This window comes from Molossus molossus, unplaced genomic scaffold, assembly GCF_014108415.1.
Source record: "Molossus molossus isolate mMolMol1 unplaced genomic scaffold, mMolMol1.p scaffold_m16_p_18, whole genome shotgun sequence".
In the NCBI taxonomy this organism is placed as follows: Eukaryota; Metazoa; Chordata; class Mammalia; order Chiroptera; family Molossidae; genus Molossus; species Molossus molossus.
Genome location: NW_023425353.1, coordinates 38,527,506 through 38,544,696, shown reverse-complemented (window position 1 = coordinate 38,544,696; position 17,191 = coordinate 38,527,506). Strand labels below are relative to the sequence as shown.

General features: G+C 42.0%; 1 protein-coding gene and 1 pseudogene across 2 annotated transcripts in view; one reads left to right on the top strand and one right to left on the bottom strand.

Moving 5' to 3' along the window:
* The window catches only part of LOC118633556, a 72,126-nt pseudogene extending 66,216 nt beyond the window's left edge, over positions 1–5,910 (bottom strand).
* Positions 5,911–8,405: 2,495 nt separating this feature from the next.
* The window catches only part of ATP2C1 (ATPase secretory pathway Ca2+ transporting 1), a 122,779-nt gene continuing 113,993 nt past the window's right edge, over positions 8,406–17,191 (top strand). For both annotated transcript variants that reach the window (XM_036266598.1, XM_036266599.1), the window contains exon 1: positions 8,406–8,833. In XM_036266598.1, coding sequence (XP_036122491.1) covers positions 8,726–8,833 — 108 coding nt within the window. In that variant the 5' untranslated portion in view covers positions 8,406–8,725. The remainder of the gene's footprint in view (positions 8,834–17,191) is intronic.

Genomic DNA, 17,191 nt, shown 5'->3' with positions numbered 1-17,191 from the left:
CAGAGTTACTTGGTCTGCCAATTCCTGGGCCTTTGGAGGAATTCTGCAAGGTAAATTGGGTTTCCTCTCAGCCTTTCTGCTACTTTAGACTTCAGTTCACTTGTTCTGCTAAGTCAGGTAACACTTGTTCTTCTGTGCTCTGGCTTCCAAATTTGTTACTATTTGTGCTACATGTTAGAAATAAAATGATGACCAAGATAGACGTGGTTCCTGTCCTCACAGAGCTTATGTTTCAGAGGAGGAGACAAAAAAGTAAAAAATAAACACATGAATAGAAAAATAGCAAACTGTGATGAATGTTGGGGGGCGGGGAAAGCCCTTGTATTAGGACATTAAAAAATGAAGTTTCAACTGAGGTTCGAAGATATTGTTGATTTTTGCATTCCAAAGAGATGCTGGACTCTTGCTACTCCAAGTGGGGTACATGGAACATCAGCATCACTCTGAACTTGTCAGAAATGCAGGATCTTGGGCTTTGTCCCTGACCTACCAGTGATTTATAGGCACATGAAAATGTGAGAAGCACTGTACTAGGATCATACAAAAAGTTTCAAAAGCTTTAACCCAAAACATGTTTTACAACTCCCTTGAACCTCTTAGCCACAAGTGACTTGTTAAAGGCACTGTAGAGAAGATTTTATTCAAGGGGGACTACTGCAGTGGAGGTCTTGCAGTGGGGGGTGGAGTGGGGTGGGGTGGAGAGATTGGGCTCAACTCCAAATGCAACAAGGACCAGTAGAGATTTATGGCCAAGGAGCAAGTGTGGGGTTAGTGGGTGAAAAATTACTAAGAGGAACATCAAGGCTAGGGAATTCTTGCTAGACCATCTCAATAGGATTCTTGCTGAAGCCAGGACAGGGTGATGAGATATCAAGGGTGGAGGATTTAAGCTAAACTGTCCCAGCAGGATTCTTGCTAAAACTGGGCTAAGCAGGTAAGGTGGGGCCGAGTCAAAGAGAAGACTCAGAGAGCTGACTCAAGTTTGGTCAAAAAGAAAGTCTTTGTCAATTGAAATAATAATAATAAAGCAAGTGGAAAAACAGGGCAATGATTTTATGAAAAGTATTTCTTTGGAGAGACTCTTAAAGTGCTAATGGTCCCATACCCCACTGTGGGAGAAGGTACAGAGTTGTTCCTCACTTCAAACTTTTATGGAAACACTTGGAGAGGTTGTATTTACACGTGAGAAAAAAGAGAAGCAATCCATGGCAAGAAGGTTAAGGACTGTATCTAGTAAATAACTCTGTTCTTTTTTTTTTTAATTGAGGGAGGGAGAGAGGAGAAGGAGAGAGAGAAACATTGACATGAGAGAGACGCATTGAGTGGGCTGGGGATGAACCACAAGGGAGGTACGTGCCCTTGACCGGAATCTAACCCGAGACTCTTTGGTCTGCAGGCCGACACTCTAACCGCTGAGCCAAACTGGCCAGGGCAATAACTTTGTTCTTTTTTTCCTGGCAGATCAAAGATATTTAATTCCAGGACCCAGGTGTGGCACCTGAGGTGGCAATATTGTAAAAAGAACCTGCCCACAAGGGTGGTTGGCGAGGTGAGGAACCCACAGTAAGTGTTGTACTGAAGACAGAAGGGTAAGGGATGATTGAGAGAGGGTCCTGGGGGAGGGGGGGCAGCTCTTGACCGAAATGTGAAGAGACAGAGAGCAGTGAGTTAAATGAGGAGTGAGCCTGGAAGATGCTTTGGACCTCAAGAACCTCAAAGCCTCACTTGTGGGAACACAGTGACATACCAGGAGACAACAGCAGTGGCAGCTGGACAGGGCCTGGGGACCAGAACAGGTACAGGGAAGGAAACAGTAAATACTACCTGGCACCTGACCAGGATTTGCTTGAAACTCTATGAGAGATTCATCTGAAAGCTCTTAGAAATTCTTGGGTGTCAGTTTGCAGCAACAAGAGGTCTTACAGGGGCAGATGAAGTCACAAACCAATAAAATTTAGGCTGTTGCTATCACTATAACCAGTCTGGACTCAGAGGCCAATAAGATCTGGGAAAACTCAGGGTAGTGCATACCCAAATGCTACACTACATGTATAATTATTCATTAAACAAAAATCCAGTGGGGCAATGATGTACCAGTGGACAAGACACAGTCACTGCCCTGAAGAGGGTAGTGAAAAATTACTCAGCCGAGAGGCTACAGACAAGAAACAGCCGCTCTTGTAGAGGTAAGTTTTAAGATCAAGTTATGTGAGAGGTGCAGGGAGAGTGTGTAGGAGTCCTGGATTCATTCCTAGGCTGTGGCTCTCAAACTTTCATGTGCATACAGATCACCTGGAGATCTTGTCAAAATGCAAATTGAGCCCTGGCCGGTTTGGCTCAGCGGTTAGAGCATCAGCTTGTGGACCAGAGAGTCCCGGGTTCGGTTCCTGCTGCAGTTTGTCCCTGGCCCCGGTTGGGGTCATGTGGGTGGCAACCACTCAATGTGTTTCTCTCAAGTCGATGTTTCTCTCTCTCTCTCTCTCTCTCCCTCCCACTCTATCTGAAGATAAATGCAAAAAATGTACTCGAGTGAGGATAAAAAAAAAAAAGCAAATTGACTCAGAAGATCTAGGGGGGGCTTGAGGTTCTGTATTCCTAACAAGTGCTCAGGACCAGGTGATGCCAATGCTGCCGGTCTGTGGAACACAGGATTAGCAAGGCTCTAATAACACCTAACCAGTCTTAAATAAATCAACAAGCAAGCAAACAACCCCATATACCTCTGACTTTGATACCTAAGGTGTTACCAATAAAGATAAATTTACCTTCTGGTAGTGATTGCACAGGTTATTTGTACCTATGGGCAGTCTGGCTTATACCAATATAGATGCTCTTTGGTGATCCGACTGAGGGAAGACATGATTTTGATGTATAAAGTAATTGTATATGGTATTTTAAAAATTCAAAGATAATAATATGGAGCAATATGACTTTATAAGTCTCACTGTGACAAGCTGTCTACTCCAAATTGTATGCACGTTATCCTCTTTTTGATAACTTCAGCTGCTACCTCTACCAGACTCTCCCACCCTCACCCCCAGTGGTGGTTTTCATAGGATGTGGGAGTGAGAATTGGGTGAGTTATCCAGATGAACACTTAGGCCTTTTCACCAGAATCCAAGACAAGAATTTGAGGATCATCAAAACTCTGTGGCCACTTTCTCTCACCCAGGCAATGTGGTCAGAGGAATGGGAAAGAGGGTTGGGTCACTTTTTTATCCCAAGGGCTATCACCTGCTGAAATAGGCCTAGCCCAATCATATACCTGCTTTCACTTACATTCCTAATTTTCAATCCACCAGGTACTAGAGGGAAACCCACCCACCCCACTCTCCGACTTTCTAGTTAGGCAAAGCTATTTTACTTAAGAAAAAAAAATTTTCCTTATTTCTAAAGCCATTTATTGGTTCTCATACAGAATTATAGGCAGCACGACCACCAATTTGCAGGTTCCCTTGAGGTTGAAACAATGCTCTCCCCTCCTTAAAAAAAAGCACCTCTTCCTTCTTCTGGACTGGTGTTACCATTTTCTCAGAACGAGAGAAACATGATTGCTGAGGGGAAGGAGAAGGGAAATCCAGTCCTGAGGAGAAGGCAACTCGGCTCCATACATCCGCCCCCAAGTCCATCAGAAACAGTAAGTTTGCTGGGGGCATGTTATGTTTCCATTCAAGGAAGAGTTTGCAGTTAAATCCTGAGTGAAAAGGCAAGACTGGAGGACGGAGACAGAGTTGGTGGAGGATCCAACCCAGACCACAGTCGTATCGAAGGCAGAGACGAGTAGATTATGTGTGGGGACAAGTTTGTAGAAGGCTGTGATTTGGGGGATTCTTGGTGTTCTCTGAGGGGCCTCCCTGTCCAGGTTTGAGATTCTTCCTTCCGCATCCAGAAAGGAACAAGGAGCTAGAGGCAGAAGAGGGAGGGAGAGATTATTCGGTGAAACTGGCTGTGGTTTCTGGCCTTGGGTTTAAGGAAAGGGTCGCTCTCCCTTTGAAGTAAGAATCCTGACAGTGCCTGCAACTTGATAGGAGGCACTGAGTGAGAGGGAGTTTGAGAGCAGTCTGATACCACATCCAGATATCACTGGGAGAGAACTTGGTGGGAGGCCCACTGAAGCTTGTTAGCTGCAGGGTATCCCTCGTGGAAGAGTGGCGGCAAGAAAACAGATGGACAGGGAGAACCAGAACGACTGGAGAAGAACGCTTTAAACGGGGGTTGGTGGACTTCTCCAAGTGCTCCAGCAAACAGGGCCTCTTCCCCCCAAATGCCACCTGAGAAATCCCTCCATAGCCCTGGCCCTACCTGACAACGCCCAAACTGATGGTCCATGGAGTGAGGTCCCCAGACCTGCAGCATCAGCATCACCAAGGAAGTTGTTGCATAAGCGAAGCCTCGTTCCTTACCCCAGACCTTCTGACTCAGAAACTCAGAGGGTAGGGCCAGCGAGCTGTGCTTTAACAAGCCTTCCAGGTGATTCTGATGTATGTTCAAGTTTGGCCTAAACGATGCAGAAAAATGTTTTGTTTTGTTTTGTTTTGTTTTGTTTTGAATGCAGAAAAAATGTTTTTTCCTAAGTGGAGGACACATGTCCTATGGGTTCAGAGTTACGGTTAAATGTGAGAAATCAATGCTTGAAACCGGAGAGCAGAAGGCTTAAGAGGCGTATAGCTCCGAGCAATTTGAAACATCAAAGTTATTGAAGTGTGGCTGTAATGGGAACATATGGGGACTTTGAACATGGATTTTGGGAAAGAAAAATTGCACCATATGCAGATGTGAAATAATTGCTACCTACATGGTGGGGGCACCAAGAAAATGTTGTCTTATGAAGTAGTACAAGTGCTTTAATCATGTAAAAATGTGCAATGTTGGTGCTGTGTAAACTTGTCCTGATGAGCAATGGTAAATGCCTTCCTTTCCTCTCTCCTGATTTCATTTAAAACTGTGCTTGGGGGAGCAAGAGACTGGGCCAATATCCACAGACCTGGTGGGATAAGAGTGATTTCTCAGTGGAATTCATAATAAAAAATGGTTTTTGTTTTCCTGGCTAGCTGCTTCTCCATCATTCTAACTGCCTGCCCTTCACTTTATAGCTTGGCTAGATTAATTCCCAGAGAATGGAATCATTTTCCTGATGGAAACTCTGAGCGCTGATTGGAAGGAGAAAATATGGGGGATTAGTGGGGTTTTAGTTTTGTCCTGGTGCAATTTAGAAACCCCGTCAACTCCAAGGTATCCTGGAGACACATTTTCTGTTTTCCTTTCCTGGTTGCTCATCCTGAATTTACACACTTGAGTCCTATTTTTATCTCTTTGCCATTCTCCTTTAATAAGCATGTTTTGGCATGCATAATGAAATTCTACTGTGTGCAGTGCACAGTGCTAAATAGCTTCACAAATACACATTTTCATCCCATCTTCTCCAACATTAGAAAAGGAGTAGGCTAGAAGATATCTCTCCTTTCACTCCTTTGTCACTATTTTTTTCTGGCATTGGCTTGGCCTCTTTTCTGTTGTTTTTCAAGTGAAGAAATTGGGATTCCTCATATTTTAAGCTGCTTGTGAGAGAGGAGGTAATTTTTAGAAATCAAAGAGAACACGCAAATATCCTTTTACTGTGGGATTGCAGCTTTGATCTGTGGCTTTGCTGGGCTTGTGGTTTCTGTTCTTATTTTTCTACCGAATAGAGGACAAAAGATGGGAGTGAGCTGTACAAATAATAGGTAATCACTTCTACTCTTTATTGTGTTACTTTGTAGGGCACAGAATATACCTCTTATCACTGGAGGCAGATACTTTAGGCTCTGTTGGTCCTTGCAGATGTCCATTGTAGCCACCAGCAGTCTGGTCATCTGCCTTCCACCAAGGCAACTGAGTCAAAGCAGCACTCTTCCAGGCAGAAATGCCCATACTGTGAACACAAAAACCTATGCTCTCACCTGAGAAACACAGTGTGTAATACTCACCTCATATTTGTATTAACTCTTGAGAGAAATAAATCATTGGAACCCATGTCAAACCGAAACTGAGATGACAGTAGTTTTCAAAGTCTGGGAAATAGAAAACCTTTATTTACAAATACAACCCTTTTCAAGATCACTAGACTCATTCCATAAAGGAACCTTTAGGAGGTAAGTAATGAGCATTAGCCTTATTTACAAAGAACCCAGAACAGGAAGTTGTATGATTTTTTTCATGAAGATGCACCTGCTCTTAATCAATAATCTTAGTTTGTAAATTCCTAGCAGTCTAGGTTTGCATTTCTCTTTAATAAGGCAACTCCTTGCCTTTCCTTCTTCAGGTTAATCTATTGAGACTTGCTCAGGAATCTATGTCTGGCTGTGGGAAAAGAGACTGGGAACTGAGACTTGGATCAGCCTAAATCTGGTTGGAATCCCTTCTCTGCTGCTTTGCTGTGTGACTGTGACAAGTGATTTACCCTCTCTGAGCCTGAGTTTCCCCGTAGGGTGCCGTAGGAGTACATAAGCGAATACATGAAAAGAATTTAGCACAGTGTCTGTCCCAGAGCCCAGTAAACATTAGATATGATTCTATTTGTTATCCATTAAACACCTAAGAGAATTTTAGTTGCATTTGTTTCACCAATTTTTCTTGTGTTCCATCTTAGTCAGGACAGTGTTTTTGGTTTGGGTTTTTGTTTTGTTTTTGGGTTGTTGTTGTTGTTTTTTTGTCTCCTCCCCATGTCTCTTCATCACATTCCTCAACCCAGGAAAGGGCGATCATGAGTCAACCATTTGATCATGAGACAACTGCTTGAAATGAAGTCTGCTTTGTGTTTGTCCTTTGGGAAAAGGCTTTGATCACCAGCCGGACTGTGTATGTATTTGGCAGGCTGCCAGCTCCTGCCTCTCCTGAGAGGCATCTCAGAAGGTCTTGATATTTTTAAAAAGTGAAGCAAAAGGGCAGCTGGTGGATCCCTCGAGGATGTGTACAAATGACACCTTTGCCTACTCCCAATACCCTGAGGGCCACACCACTTTCCAAGGTCTCCAGCTGGCCAGAGTGCCCAGATTTCCAAGCTCCTTGTTTTTCTGCGCTGTGAGCTGGCAGGGAGTATATAACACTGTGCCCTTAGCATTCGGGTGACTCACAAGCCAGGGCTTCTCTCTGGCCCTTGCTGGAGTCTGCTGTGTCTGGCATACAGAGGGTTGCAAGGGCCTCTGTAAACAGGTAGCAGAGTACCTGGAGAGGGGACAGGAGGGCAGGGCCTCCTCCTCCAAGGAGCCTGTCCCAGCAGAAGTATGTAAATGACTTCCTGGAATTGCCAGCCTGGCCCTTGGTGAGACTGGAAGATCACCTTGCAAGTGGGCCGGATGCCAGCCTGACAGATGGCCTGGGCTGCTGGCCACACAGCCCACATTAGGCCCATCAAGCGTGTGTTCCCTGAAGGCAGCTGGCCCAGCCAGGAGTGTCAGGGAGGGTATCCAGGGGCACGGCTCCCCTGCAACATGGGTTCCCAGCTCTGCCTACCCGCTTCACTCCAGCCTGCAGTGCTCCCTCTGAAGGGGGAAAAGACCAGCTCCGTCTTTCCACTTAAAAGCAAATCTCTGTGTCTCATGATTTTCATTTGATGTTCAGCCTAGACTCTACATGACAGTCCCTCACAGAAGTGGCCAAGTGTTTCCATCAAATGAACCAGCTCTGCAAAGTTAAAAATGATAATAAAACAGCAAAGCCTATGTGGGGACTTTGTTCAGAAACCCTGTGACATCTACAGAGTATTAAAAAAACATTGCACTTTCAAATTTTATGATTCCATGTCCTCTAGGGCCACAGACCTCTTATCATGTTCTCTTTTTAAAGCATGAGTCCTTTTAAAAACAGTTCGAAAGTAAATGTATGACATTTTTTTTTTTTTCTCTGCCTACATTCAGAATAAAGCCTGGGGAAATGTAATGTTCCTGGAATCAGCCTGTGGATTTGAGATAAGGATTCAAGGAGAGAAGCCTTTTAACTCAGAACAGAATCTGTTTGCAGTTATTGTTCAATTAACATAAAGTATCTGGTTACTGGGTATGTTGCATAATGCATGATAGTGTAAACCAAACGTGCTGACATTGAACTCCTTGATAACAATGAAGGGTGAGGTAATTTGTTAATTTCTTTAAAAATTCCCTAAAAAAAGCTTCTCAAGAGTGAATGAATCAACACTTTAGAGCTGAGATGCAGCCGAGGGTGTCCACGTATGTGTGTGTGTGTGCGTGCGTGCGCGTGCGTATGTGCTCAAGATGATATGAAATCTAGAAGGAAACAGGAAAAACCACATGTCACGTTCTCTTTAAGAGCTGGAAAAGCTGTCAGAAGGATTAAGATTAAACCTCATGTGAGTCCGTGGGTGTGGAAAGTCACCAGCTAGCTAATATTAACATAGCTTGCAACAGAATGCTGTTGCTAGAAATAGGACAGTTGCATCACTACCACTAAGCAATTTGCATTCTGTGGACCAGCCCCTAAATTCCTCCTGGCTCCTACGCCCTTTGGGCATTGCATTTCTGAACGCTTTTAGACAGAGTTCACATTTGGCTGTCTGGTTTCACCAGGAACTCTACCCAAAAGAAGAAGGGGCAAGAAGAACATCTGCTTTGTTTGCAAGAAAGTGGTTGAGCTACAAGCAAATCTTCAGGCATCTGAGGAATTGTGAAGCTAGATTTCATATGGTTGCTGACAGGGAGGGGCAGACAAGGACCTTCTTGTTTTCCTCATCATGGATAATCTGTTGCCTCAGTCTAGATTCTCTTATTTCAAAAAATATCCTCTCCATGCAATTAGAAAATATGTATCGATGCTGAGAAACCAGAGAGCAGAAGAACAGGTATCCTTTTGTTTGTATTATTTTTAAGGTTAACGGATGTTTGCTCTTGGGTGTTGCATTTACATCACTTTCGAATTTAGTTTCTGCTAGTTTACCTGTTTATAGGCACAGATCAGCTTCTGCTTGGGGCTGTTCAGACTTGGCAAACAGAGGAGCAAGCAAGCTCATGAGGATTTATTTGAACTTGGAACATTTGGATCATTAGATTAAGTTCAAGTTCTGTAATAAAACCACATGCTTTTCTTTCTTCTGCATAGCTAGACTTAACTACTCTATCAGAGTTAAATTGTGGATTCCTTGATAATTTTCTAGGGCCTCAAATGCAAATTTAAAAATTGTTATTATCTCCACAAAGAGAAGTTATCAGGCCCTAGAAATATAATGTCTTCTTGTACGTATTTATGGCTATGTTAATATCACCTGGATTGGCAAAACAAAAACATCTTGTAGACTGTAATTATGATATCATTAAGTAGATCACTAATGATCTAAGAAGGTCATGCAAAAGTAATTAGTCATTATTTTTAGTGGAGGGTCGGGGATAGAGCACTGCAGGTTTCAGTCTTTTTTAACCAATCAAAAGTTAGGATTTCTAGTAGTAGGCTCTAGCATATGGGAGTATAAATATTTTTTTAAAATGTTAAGATATCTGCTCACCTCTTGTTTAAAATCATGCATTGAAAAATCATGCATTTATTTTATTGTTTCAAGATTTATATCATTCTATCACTTAGAATGATGAAAAGGGCATTTCTAAATACTGCTTTTCTGAATTATACAAATTTGTTAAAAGAAATCGCAGATCCATTAAAGCTGGCGGTCCATTTAGAAAGAAGTGTGGCAATGGTAAAGGACAAATGTAGAGCCACACTGAAGAGCAGAGTCATAAATTGCCTGGGCATCATGCTTGTCACTAGAACTGCAAAACTGCATGGGAGATATTAGCAGTGTCCTGTATTTGAATGAGGTGACCTACTTATTAAAACCCTTCCAGGAAGTGAGAGCAAAAGTCAGCAGACAGAAAATCCTCTAATGACAGGTTTCCCCAAAATGTAGATGCATAATTTGGAAAATGAAAATCATTACTACTGTTCAAGAAGAAACTGCTTTTATGCTGTGCTTTAATAATTTTACATGAGCTGGAAATTCAGACTGTGCTCACTAAGGTGGGGTGTGGCTACGCTTAGTAGCCAATTTATCTCTTACTTAGGCAAGGTGTCATGATTATAAGGAAATCTCTTGGTTTCCAAGTCTCAGCACGTCCTTGCCTTTGAAGTGGAAAGCCAGAGACCCAGGCAGTGGTGCTTTGAGTTGTCTGCCACACTCAATAAGTCCACATCCAGGCTTCTTCAGGACTCATTATGGGGGGAGAGGGGGAGAGGAAGGTGGCTGAAAAAATGGGGCTTCAACTGTGGACTGTGGAGTAAGTGATTTCCCCCCTTTTCTCAGTGTTACAAATTTTTGGAGATGTGGCTATAGTGCTTGTACAGTTTATCTTTTAAAGTTTATTTTTTAAATGTTGCAACATGCATTCAGAACATTAGAATTTAACATGGGTCCTCTGACTTGGACTGGGTGGGTGTACAGCCATCTGAGGTGACCTAGAAACAGCTATGTATATTGTGCTGATTTCTTAACTTTCTGCATAAGTTAATGGAGAAATAAAGAAAAATGACATATATGATTCTTTTCTGAAACCAATTACAGCTCTTCAGACATAATGTCTCACAAAATTAGAGAAATTAGGTCAGAGCCAATCATGGCTAACCTTGGACAGCTTGTTGGAAAGTTATAAAGGAGGTTAATAATGTCTATAATTTTAGGACCTGTATAGTGGTTGTCTCCAATCCTTACATTCCTGTAAGATGGATCCTCATTATAAAGATGAAGGATGTGAGAATTAGAAACCATAAGCAGTCTTGCCCAAGGCCACTCAGCTAGAAAGTACTGAAGGAAGATTTGAACTCCTGTTGGCCTGACTTTTTAAAAGAGGAACTGACTTTTATTTTATTTTTTTATATTTTTAAAAATATTTTTTCTTTATTGATTTTAGTGAGAGGAAACGGGGGAGAGAGAGAAACATCAATGAAAGAGAACACTAATTGGCCGCCTCCTGCATGTAGCCCACTGGGGATTTGGCCCACAACCTGGGCATGTGCCCTGATCAGGAATCAAACCGGTGACCTCTTGGTGCATGGGTTGATGCTCAACTACTGAGCTATACTGGCCGGGCTTGTTGGCCTGACTTTAAACTTGATCCATTTTTACCATGCTTTATCTCTGAATAAGCCAGTTATAGCAACACAAGAAACTGCTAACTTTTTTTTTTTTTTGGTAGAGAATATTTCTAACACTTCAGTAGTCACATACCACTGTCATAATTCTTACCATAAGGGTTTACCTCCCTATATATTATATAATCCTTAATATTTTCTATATTTGCATTTAAATCACTCACTTTTAAAACTTAAATTTGTTTAGAAAGAAAATTTCATATCACTACTATAAATGGAAAACCACTGTCATTTGCCATAAATAGAAGAGAAGCATAAACATAATAAAAGCAACCTAATGTTAAATTCTAACTAGATAGTGTTAGCTGGGAAACCTCTTAGCCTGAAACCTGCTCCATTTTGTTAAGTAGGAAGATTCGCTTTTAAGGGATTAGCATCCTACTAGCCAACTGAGAAATTCTCCTGGGCAAGGATAGAAGGGAATGAAAAGATGGACAACTTTCTTAGTTCCAAGTAATTCATTGTTATTTAGAGTAGTGTCTGCATGCCACTTAAAATCTTCTTCCAATTCATCTAGCAACATTGTGGTTCACACCCTTGGATAATATGATATCAGACATACCATCTGCTTCTCTACCTCTGTGCATTCAGATATACGCCTCCCTCTAGCCTAGAATTCCTTCCTTTACTTTCACCTTGCCCACTTGGCGATCTCCTACACATCCTTCAAGACTCAGATTCAGTGGGCTCACAGAAAAGTTTTCTCCAGTTCTGCTGGGAAGAGTGACGCATAGCCCCTCCTTTCTAAGGTATACTGTCTGCTTCTAATAAGATATGCGGTAAGCCATTTGGTTACATGTTCACAAACATACACATGACACTGGGTGGTATCTTATTCTTTATCCCCTCAGGCCCACCTTGGTACCTGGCACAGGCTGATGTAGGAAAGACCTGCACTGCAGGCTGATTGCCTATGGAGCACCTCCGTTCTTGCCGCTACCCATTTCTTGACTAGGCCTGGAGGGCTCCCACACATCCCAGTCATGGTCATTATCCACAGATTTTTTTTTGTTTTTTTCCCCTGCCTCTGCATTTTATTTTATATATTTTTAAAATTAATTTATTTTTGTTACAGATATTTCTCCTTTTTCCCTCATTGACACCCTCCTTCCCGCTCCCGCCCCCTCCTTCTTCATAGTATTGTTGTCTATGTCCATTGGTTATGCATATATGCATGTTAAGTTCTTTGGTTTATCTCTCCCCACCCCCACTCCCCCTCCTCTGAGGTTTGTCAGTTTGATCCCTACTTCTATGTCTCTGGGTCTGTTTTGTTCATCAGCTTATTTTGTTCGTTATATTCCACAAATAAGTGAGACCGTGTGAAAGATGCTTTTTTGTTGTTGTTGAAAGTTTCTCCTTAATGGTCTTTCCCCTTGCACTTGGTGTCATACATACATGAAGGTTTGACCTGAGGCCGGGTTGGTTTGGTAGCTGTTGTTGTTGTTCCTATTGCAATGTGCCAATCAATGGGTGGACAGGCTGTTTATCAAACTGAGAACAAGTTTCTCACCCTTTGTATCCCTAAACTCTATTATAGCAGGCTTTTCACAAAGCCAAGTTCCTAACTAGGTAGAAGATTAAGTTTATTAAATAGACAGAGGTGCAAAAGGTTGGGAAAATTCGATGATGAACATGTTTGAACAGTATTATTCAAATGATGTTTAGTGGTAGTGGTGATGGTTGGGAAGACCAAGCCTAAATGGATCCTCAGATGAATTTGGGTAGGTGTACTGAACACTTTCATAAGGGTATATGATTGCAGCTATTTTCTTTTGGTCACTGGGAACAGGGGTCTGGCTCCCATGTTGATGTCTGAGCTCGTGGGGAATAAAAAGAACTCAATATTCTTTTGCATACTGGAGCCCCAACACCCTTCCCTATGGCTTGGATGACCAAATAGGACACTGAGTGGGGAAGGGAGAATTTGCTCCATTTCTGGGCAGAAGATAGCCTGGCTTCAGCCCAACAAGGCCTACAGAGAACTGAATGCTCTGTGAACCTCTGAGGAATGCTGCTGTTAGGGGTTGGCATCATTGATGTAGACATTATTCATGCGTGCTAGTGCCAAATGATGAGAGAAGTCAGTTTGTGAGCTCATATAGGACAGTCTACTCTCTCTCCCTTGGTCAAACACCACCTATTTGCTGACAACTTTCAAATATTTACCGTGCACATTAGCCTTGTATATCAATTGCCCATTTGACATCTCCATCTGACTGTCTTTTGGGTGTTGTAGACTGACTGCATCCAAAAGGAACTCACAAGCTCTATTTGCCAAACCTGCTCCTCCTCAGGTCCATTGATCAACACAAAAGCTCAAACCGGAAACTTGGGAGTTTATTTATTATTGACAAGTTGATCTTCAGGCATTACCTAACCTACCCTCTGGACTTAGCCTTCTAGGCACCTTCCTTTCTCTCTCTCACCTCCCTTTTGCAATTTCTTAAAAATCGTAGTCAATTCTACTTTTAAAAAGTTACTGAAGCCTCCATCTTCACCTACCAACTCTGCTACACCTTCCTTCCTTGCTTGGACCATTGTAATAGCATTCACATTTGTGTCCATGCTTGTTATGCTACCATCCAAGTTCCTCCTAGCAACCAGAATTTTCTCCTTTAAATTTAACCCCGATTCAGGGAACACTATTATTTTCCTTTTCTAATTTAGCCCCAGTGTCAAACATAAATAAGGCACAAAGTAGGTGATAAATGTATATAACTGAACGAGAGTGACTATGGAGGTGAGGACAAGAGTTGGTGAAAATAGGGTTATTGTCTTTAATAAGCAGAGCCTGGTGAGATCTAAGGGAAACTGTGTAGAGTAACTCATTTTATGGATTGCAACTAGTGTCAGGGGTTAAGGGATTTGCCCAAGGTCACGCACCTCATTTACATCAGCGCTGGGATTAGAATTGGGCATTGCTTGACTCCCAGTTCGATGGTCTTTCCAGTGTGTATTGTCTTAGCAGAGATGTAGAAAAAGGCAATATGAGCCCTGGCCGGTTTGGCTCAGCGGTTAGAACGTCGGCCTGCCATCCAGAGAGACCTGGGTTCAGTTCCCGTAAGGGCTTGTATCATGGTTGCGGCTTGTCCCCGGCCCTGGTTGGGTCGTGTGGGTGACAGCCACTTAATGTGTCCCTTTCTCATCGATGTTTCTCTCTCTCTCCCCCTCCCACTTTGTCTGAACAAAAAAAGAAAAAAGAAAAAATGTCCCTGAGTGAAGATAAAAAAAAGAAAAGAAAAGGGCGATGTGATTACCAAGCAAAGAGAAAAGGAACTCTACAGGCTGAGTCCTGAGGGTAGGTTAGGTGATGCCTGAAGATAAACTTGTCAATAATAAATAACTCCCTCCCCCTTGGGGGACATCTGCAATACTGTCAACAATAAAAAATTTAAATAAATAAAAACTATATTAAAAACATAAATAAACCCCCTGGATGAAAGACTCACACAGAAAAGAGGCTTCTGTCTGGAGCTCTTGTCTTATACTGCCCTGCAGTAGCCTCTTCAACGTGAATCTCTTCTTCCCATGTCTCAGAGATGAGGGATCAAAAAATACAGGGTGGCTAATTTAATAGACAAGAATTTGGGATGATCTGTGCTGATGGTGACTTGCTCACTTGAATAGAAAGACTTCTTTCTGAACAAGAAATATTATCTAAGAGATGACCTGTCATATCTTGACAGTTTAACAGTGAATCTGCTTAAAATGAGAAGAGTGGTCTTTGGTGCCAGGGTGCAGGTACAATAGCTATATATATATTTGGAATTAGACCCTTGAACTGGTATAATATCTTCCAACAAAATTAATCCACAGAATTTTTTTTTACTATCTTTCTGTATTCTTATTATCTGAATATGCAATCATGTTACCGTCGATGTCCTTATATAAATATGGAAACAAATGTTGACCTGGACAAGATGGAAAGCAGAGGAAAGAATCTGTCACTTGTCCTCTTGTTTTGTGGAATTCCTTCAATTATTAAGCAAGCTTTTCCCTATATATTGTGTGTGGAGCATTTTTATAGTCAACGAGGATGTAAAAATGAATTGGGTATAGCGTAGCTGCTCTGTGATGCTTATAGTCTCAATGAGCAAAGAGAGCTGTACTCAACTGTTTATAACAGGAGGCGAAAACCCCACACTGCAGTCATGGCAGGAATATCTGGCTCAAGAACTGCTCTGATTAATCTGCTTAAAATGAGAAAAGTGGTTTTTGGGGGCCAGGGAGCATGTACAGTAGCTGTGTTTTAATTAAGGATTAGACCTAAATTTTGTTTTGAGGTTGTTCTAAAGTTTCTCTTCAATGGCTCAAGAAAATCTTTCTGGTTCAAACAGGATCCCTGGATTTTTATTTCTTATTTTGTGTCTTCATGGAATGCTGATCTCAAAGTTGGGTTGTTAAATAGACCTTTGAATTTACCCACACGACCCTGACTGGGTTGAATTCCTGGTCAAGGGCATGTACCTGGGTTGCAGGTTTGATCCCCGGCCCCTGTTGGGGTCATGAAGGAGGCAACCAGTCGATGTGTCTCTCTCACATAGATGTTTCTCTCTCTCTCCCTCCTTCCCTTCCACTCTATCTAAAAATCAATGGAAAAATATCCTTGGATAAAAATTAACAAAAACAACAGAAAAAGTTATGTGGAATTGGTTCTTTGGGGAACTACTCTTTCCCCCATTCAACCCCCCAAGTACCAATTCCACAAACTTGTATGTATGTAGTACTTTCCACCCAGTGGGTACTTTTCTAGTGCTACAGGCCATACTGTAGTGACTTAGCCCCACAGATAAATACAGAATTACTGCTGGGATCAGTATACAAAAAAGAGTTACAAGGTGCCTTCTAATGTATTAATGGGAGATAGGACCAAGATGGGGACGTCAGAAAAGGCTGCTCTAAGTGACTGAAGGAAGAGTAGATATTCACTAAAGGATGATAGTGAGGGGACAATTGGAACAAAGGTCTTGGCCAGAAATTAGCAGGGAAACAGAGAACTGGAAGAAGGGTGTGTGTTGGTGGCAAGGGGGCGCCCATAAGGGTCCTAATGAATGCTCCTGAGACAGCAGTGCTTGAAAGAATCCTGGATATTAGTAGGCTCAGTGAGGAAGGGACTTAAGACATGATTGTTTCTGTATATGTGTTTGTGTGTGTTTCACAAGACCCATAGGGCTAATTTGTAGAAGACACATGGAAGTGCGTATGGGATGTTCCAGAGGAAATAACTAACTAATGGGCAGAATGCAAGAAAAGGTTGTAACACAATAAGAAAGAACTTTCTAAAAATGAGAGGTAAAAGGATGGGACACCTTTTGCAGAGAGCAGTGATCCCATCTCAGGGGATGTATAGTAGTGGTTTTTACATCATGACAGATTAAATGAATTGCCAGGCTCCTTCCAACATAAAGATTCTAGTGCAGTGGGCAATACAAAGATGTGCGATTAAGACACTCCAGGAACAAAGAGAGGGCACAGGTGTACCAGTTAGAATTCATTTGTTTTATTTGGTTAGTGGTAAATACTCCACAATCTGAGCATGTTGCTCTGGAATCTAAGGTCAAAGAAAACAGATTCAAATGTCTTTAGAGATTTGGTTAGCATTTCCATCAAGGAAAAGAAATAAAGCTACATGCAGAGAACAATTCAGATGAAAAGCTTATGCACCAGTAACTAGCTTTTCTGAGCCTTATTGGCCAATGAACAACGTGCACACATAACAAACAACTATGTGTACTTAGGCCGTCATTGATGAGTAAGGACACTGAGAAATTTCTGGTTATTTTGTGACATTTTACTGTTGTTGTTTTCTTAATATCAGCCCTTTTTTGTCTTTAACTCTTTTTTTCCTGCATTTAATGCTGACAATTTGCTGCTTATCGTGGTCCTTTCTGAAGGTGTTCCAGCCTTTGTGTCCATGTTATCACAGCTGTGAAGAGTTAGACATGCCCGGGAGACACCTGAACCCTGAGATGACTTCTGAGCTATTTCTAATCCTGTTATCTGCTTCTAAACTTTCCTGATCTACTGTACTCAGATGCCTTTGAAACACAAGAGTCAATAAATG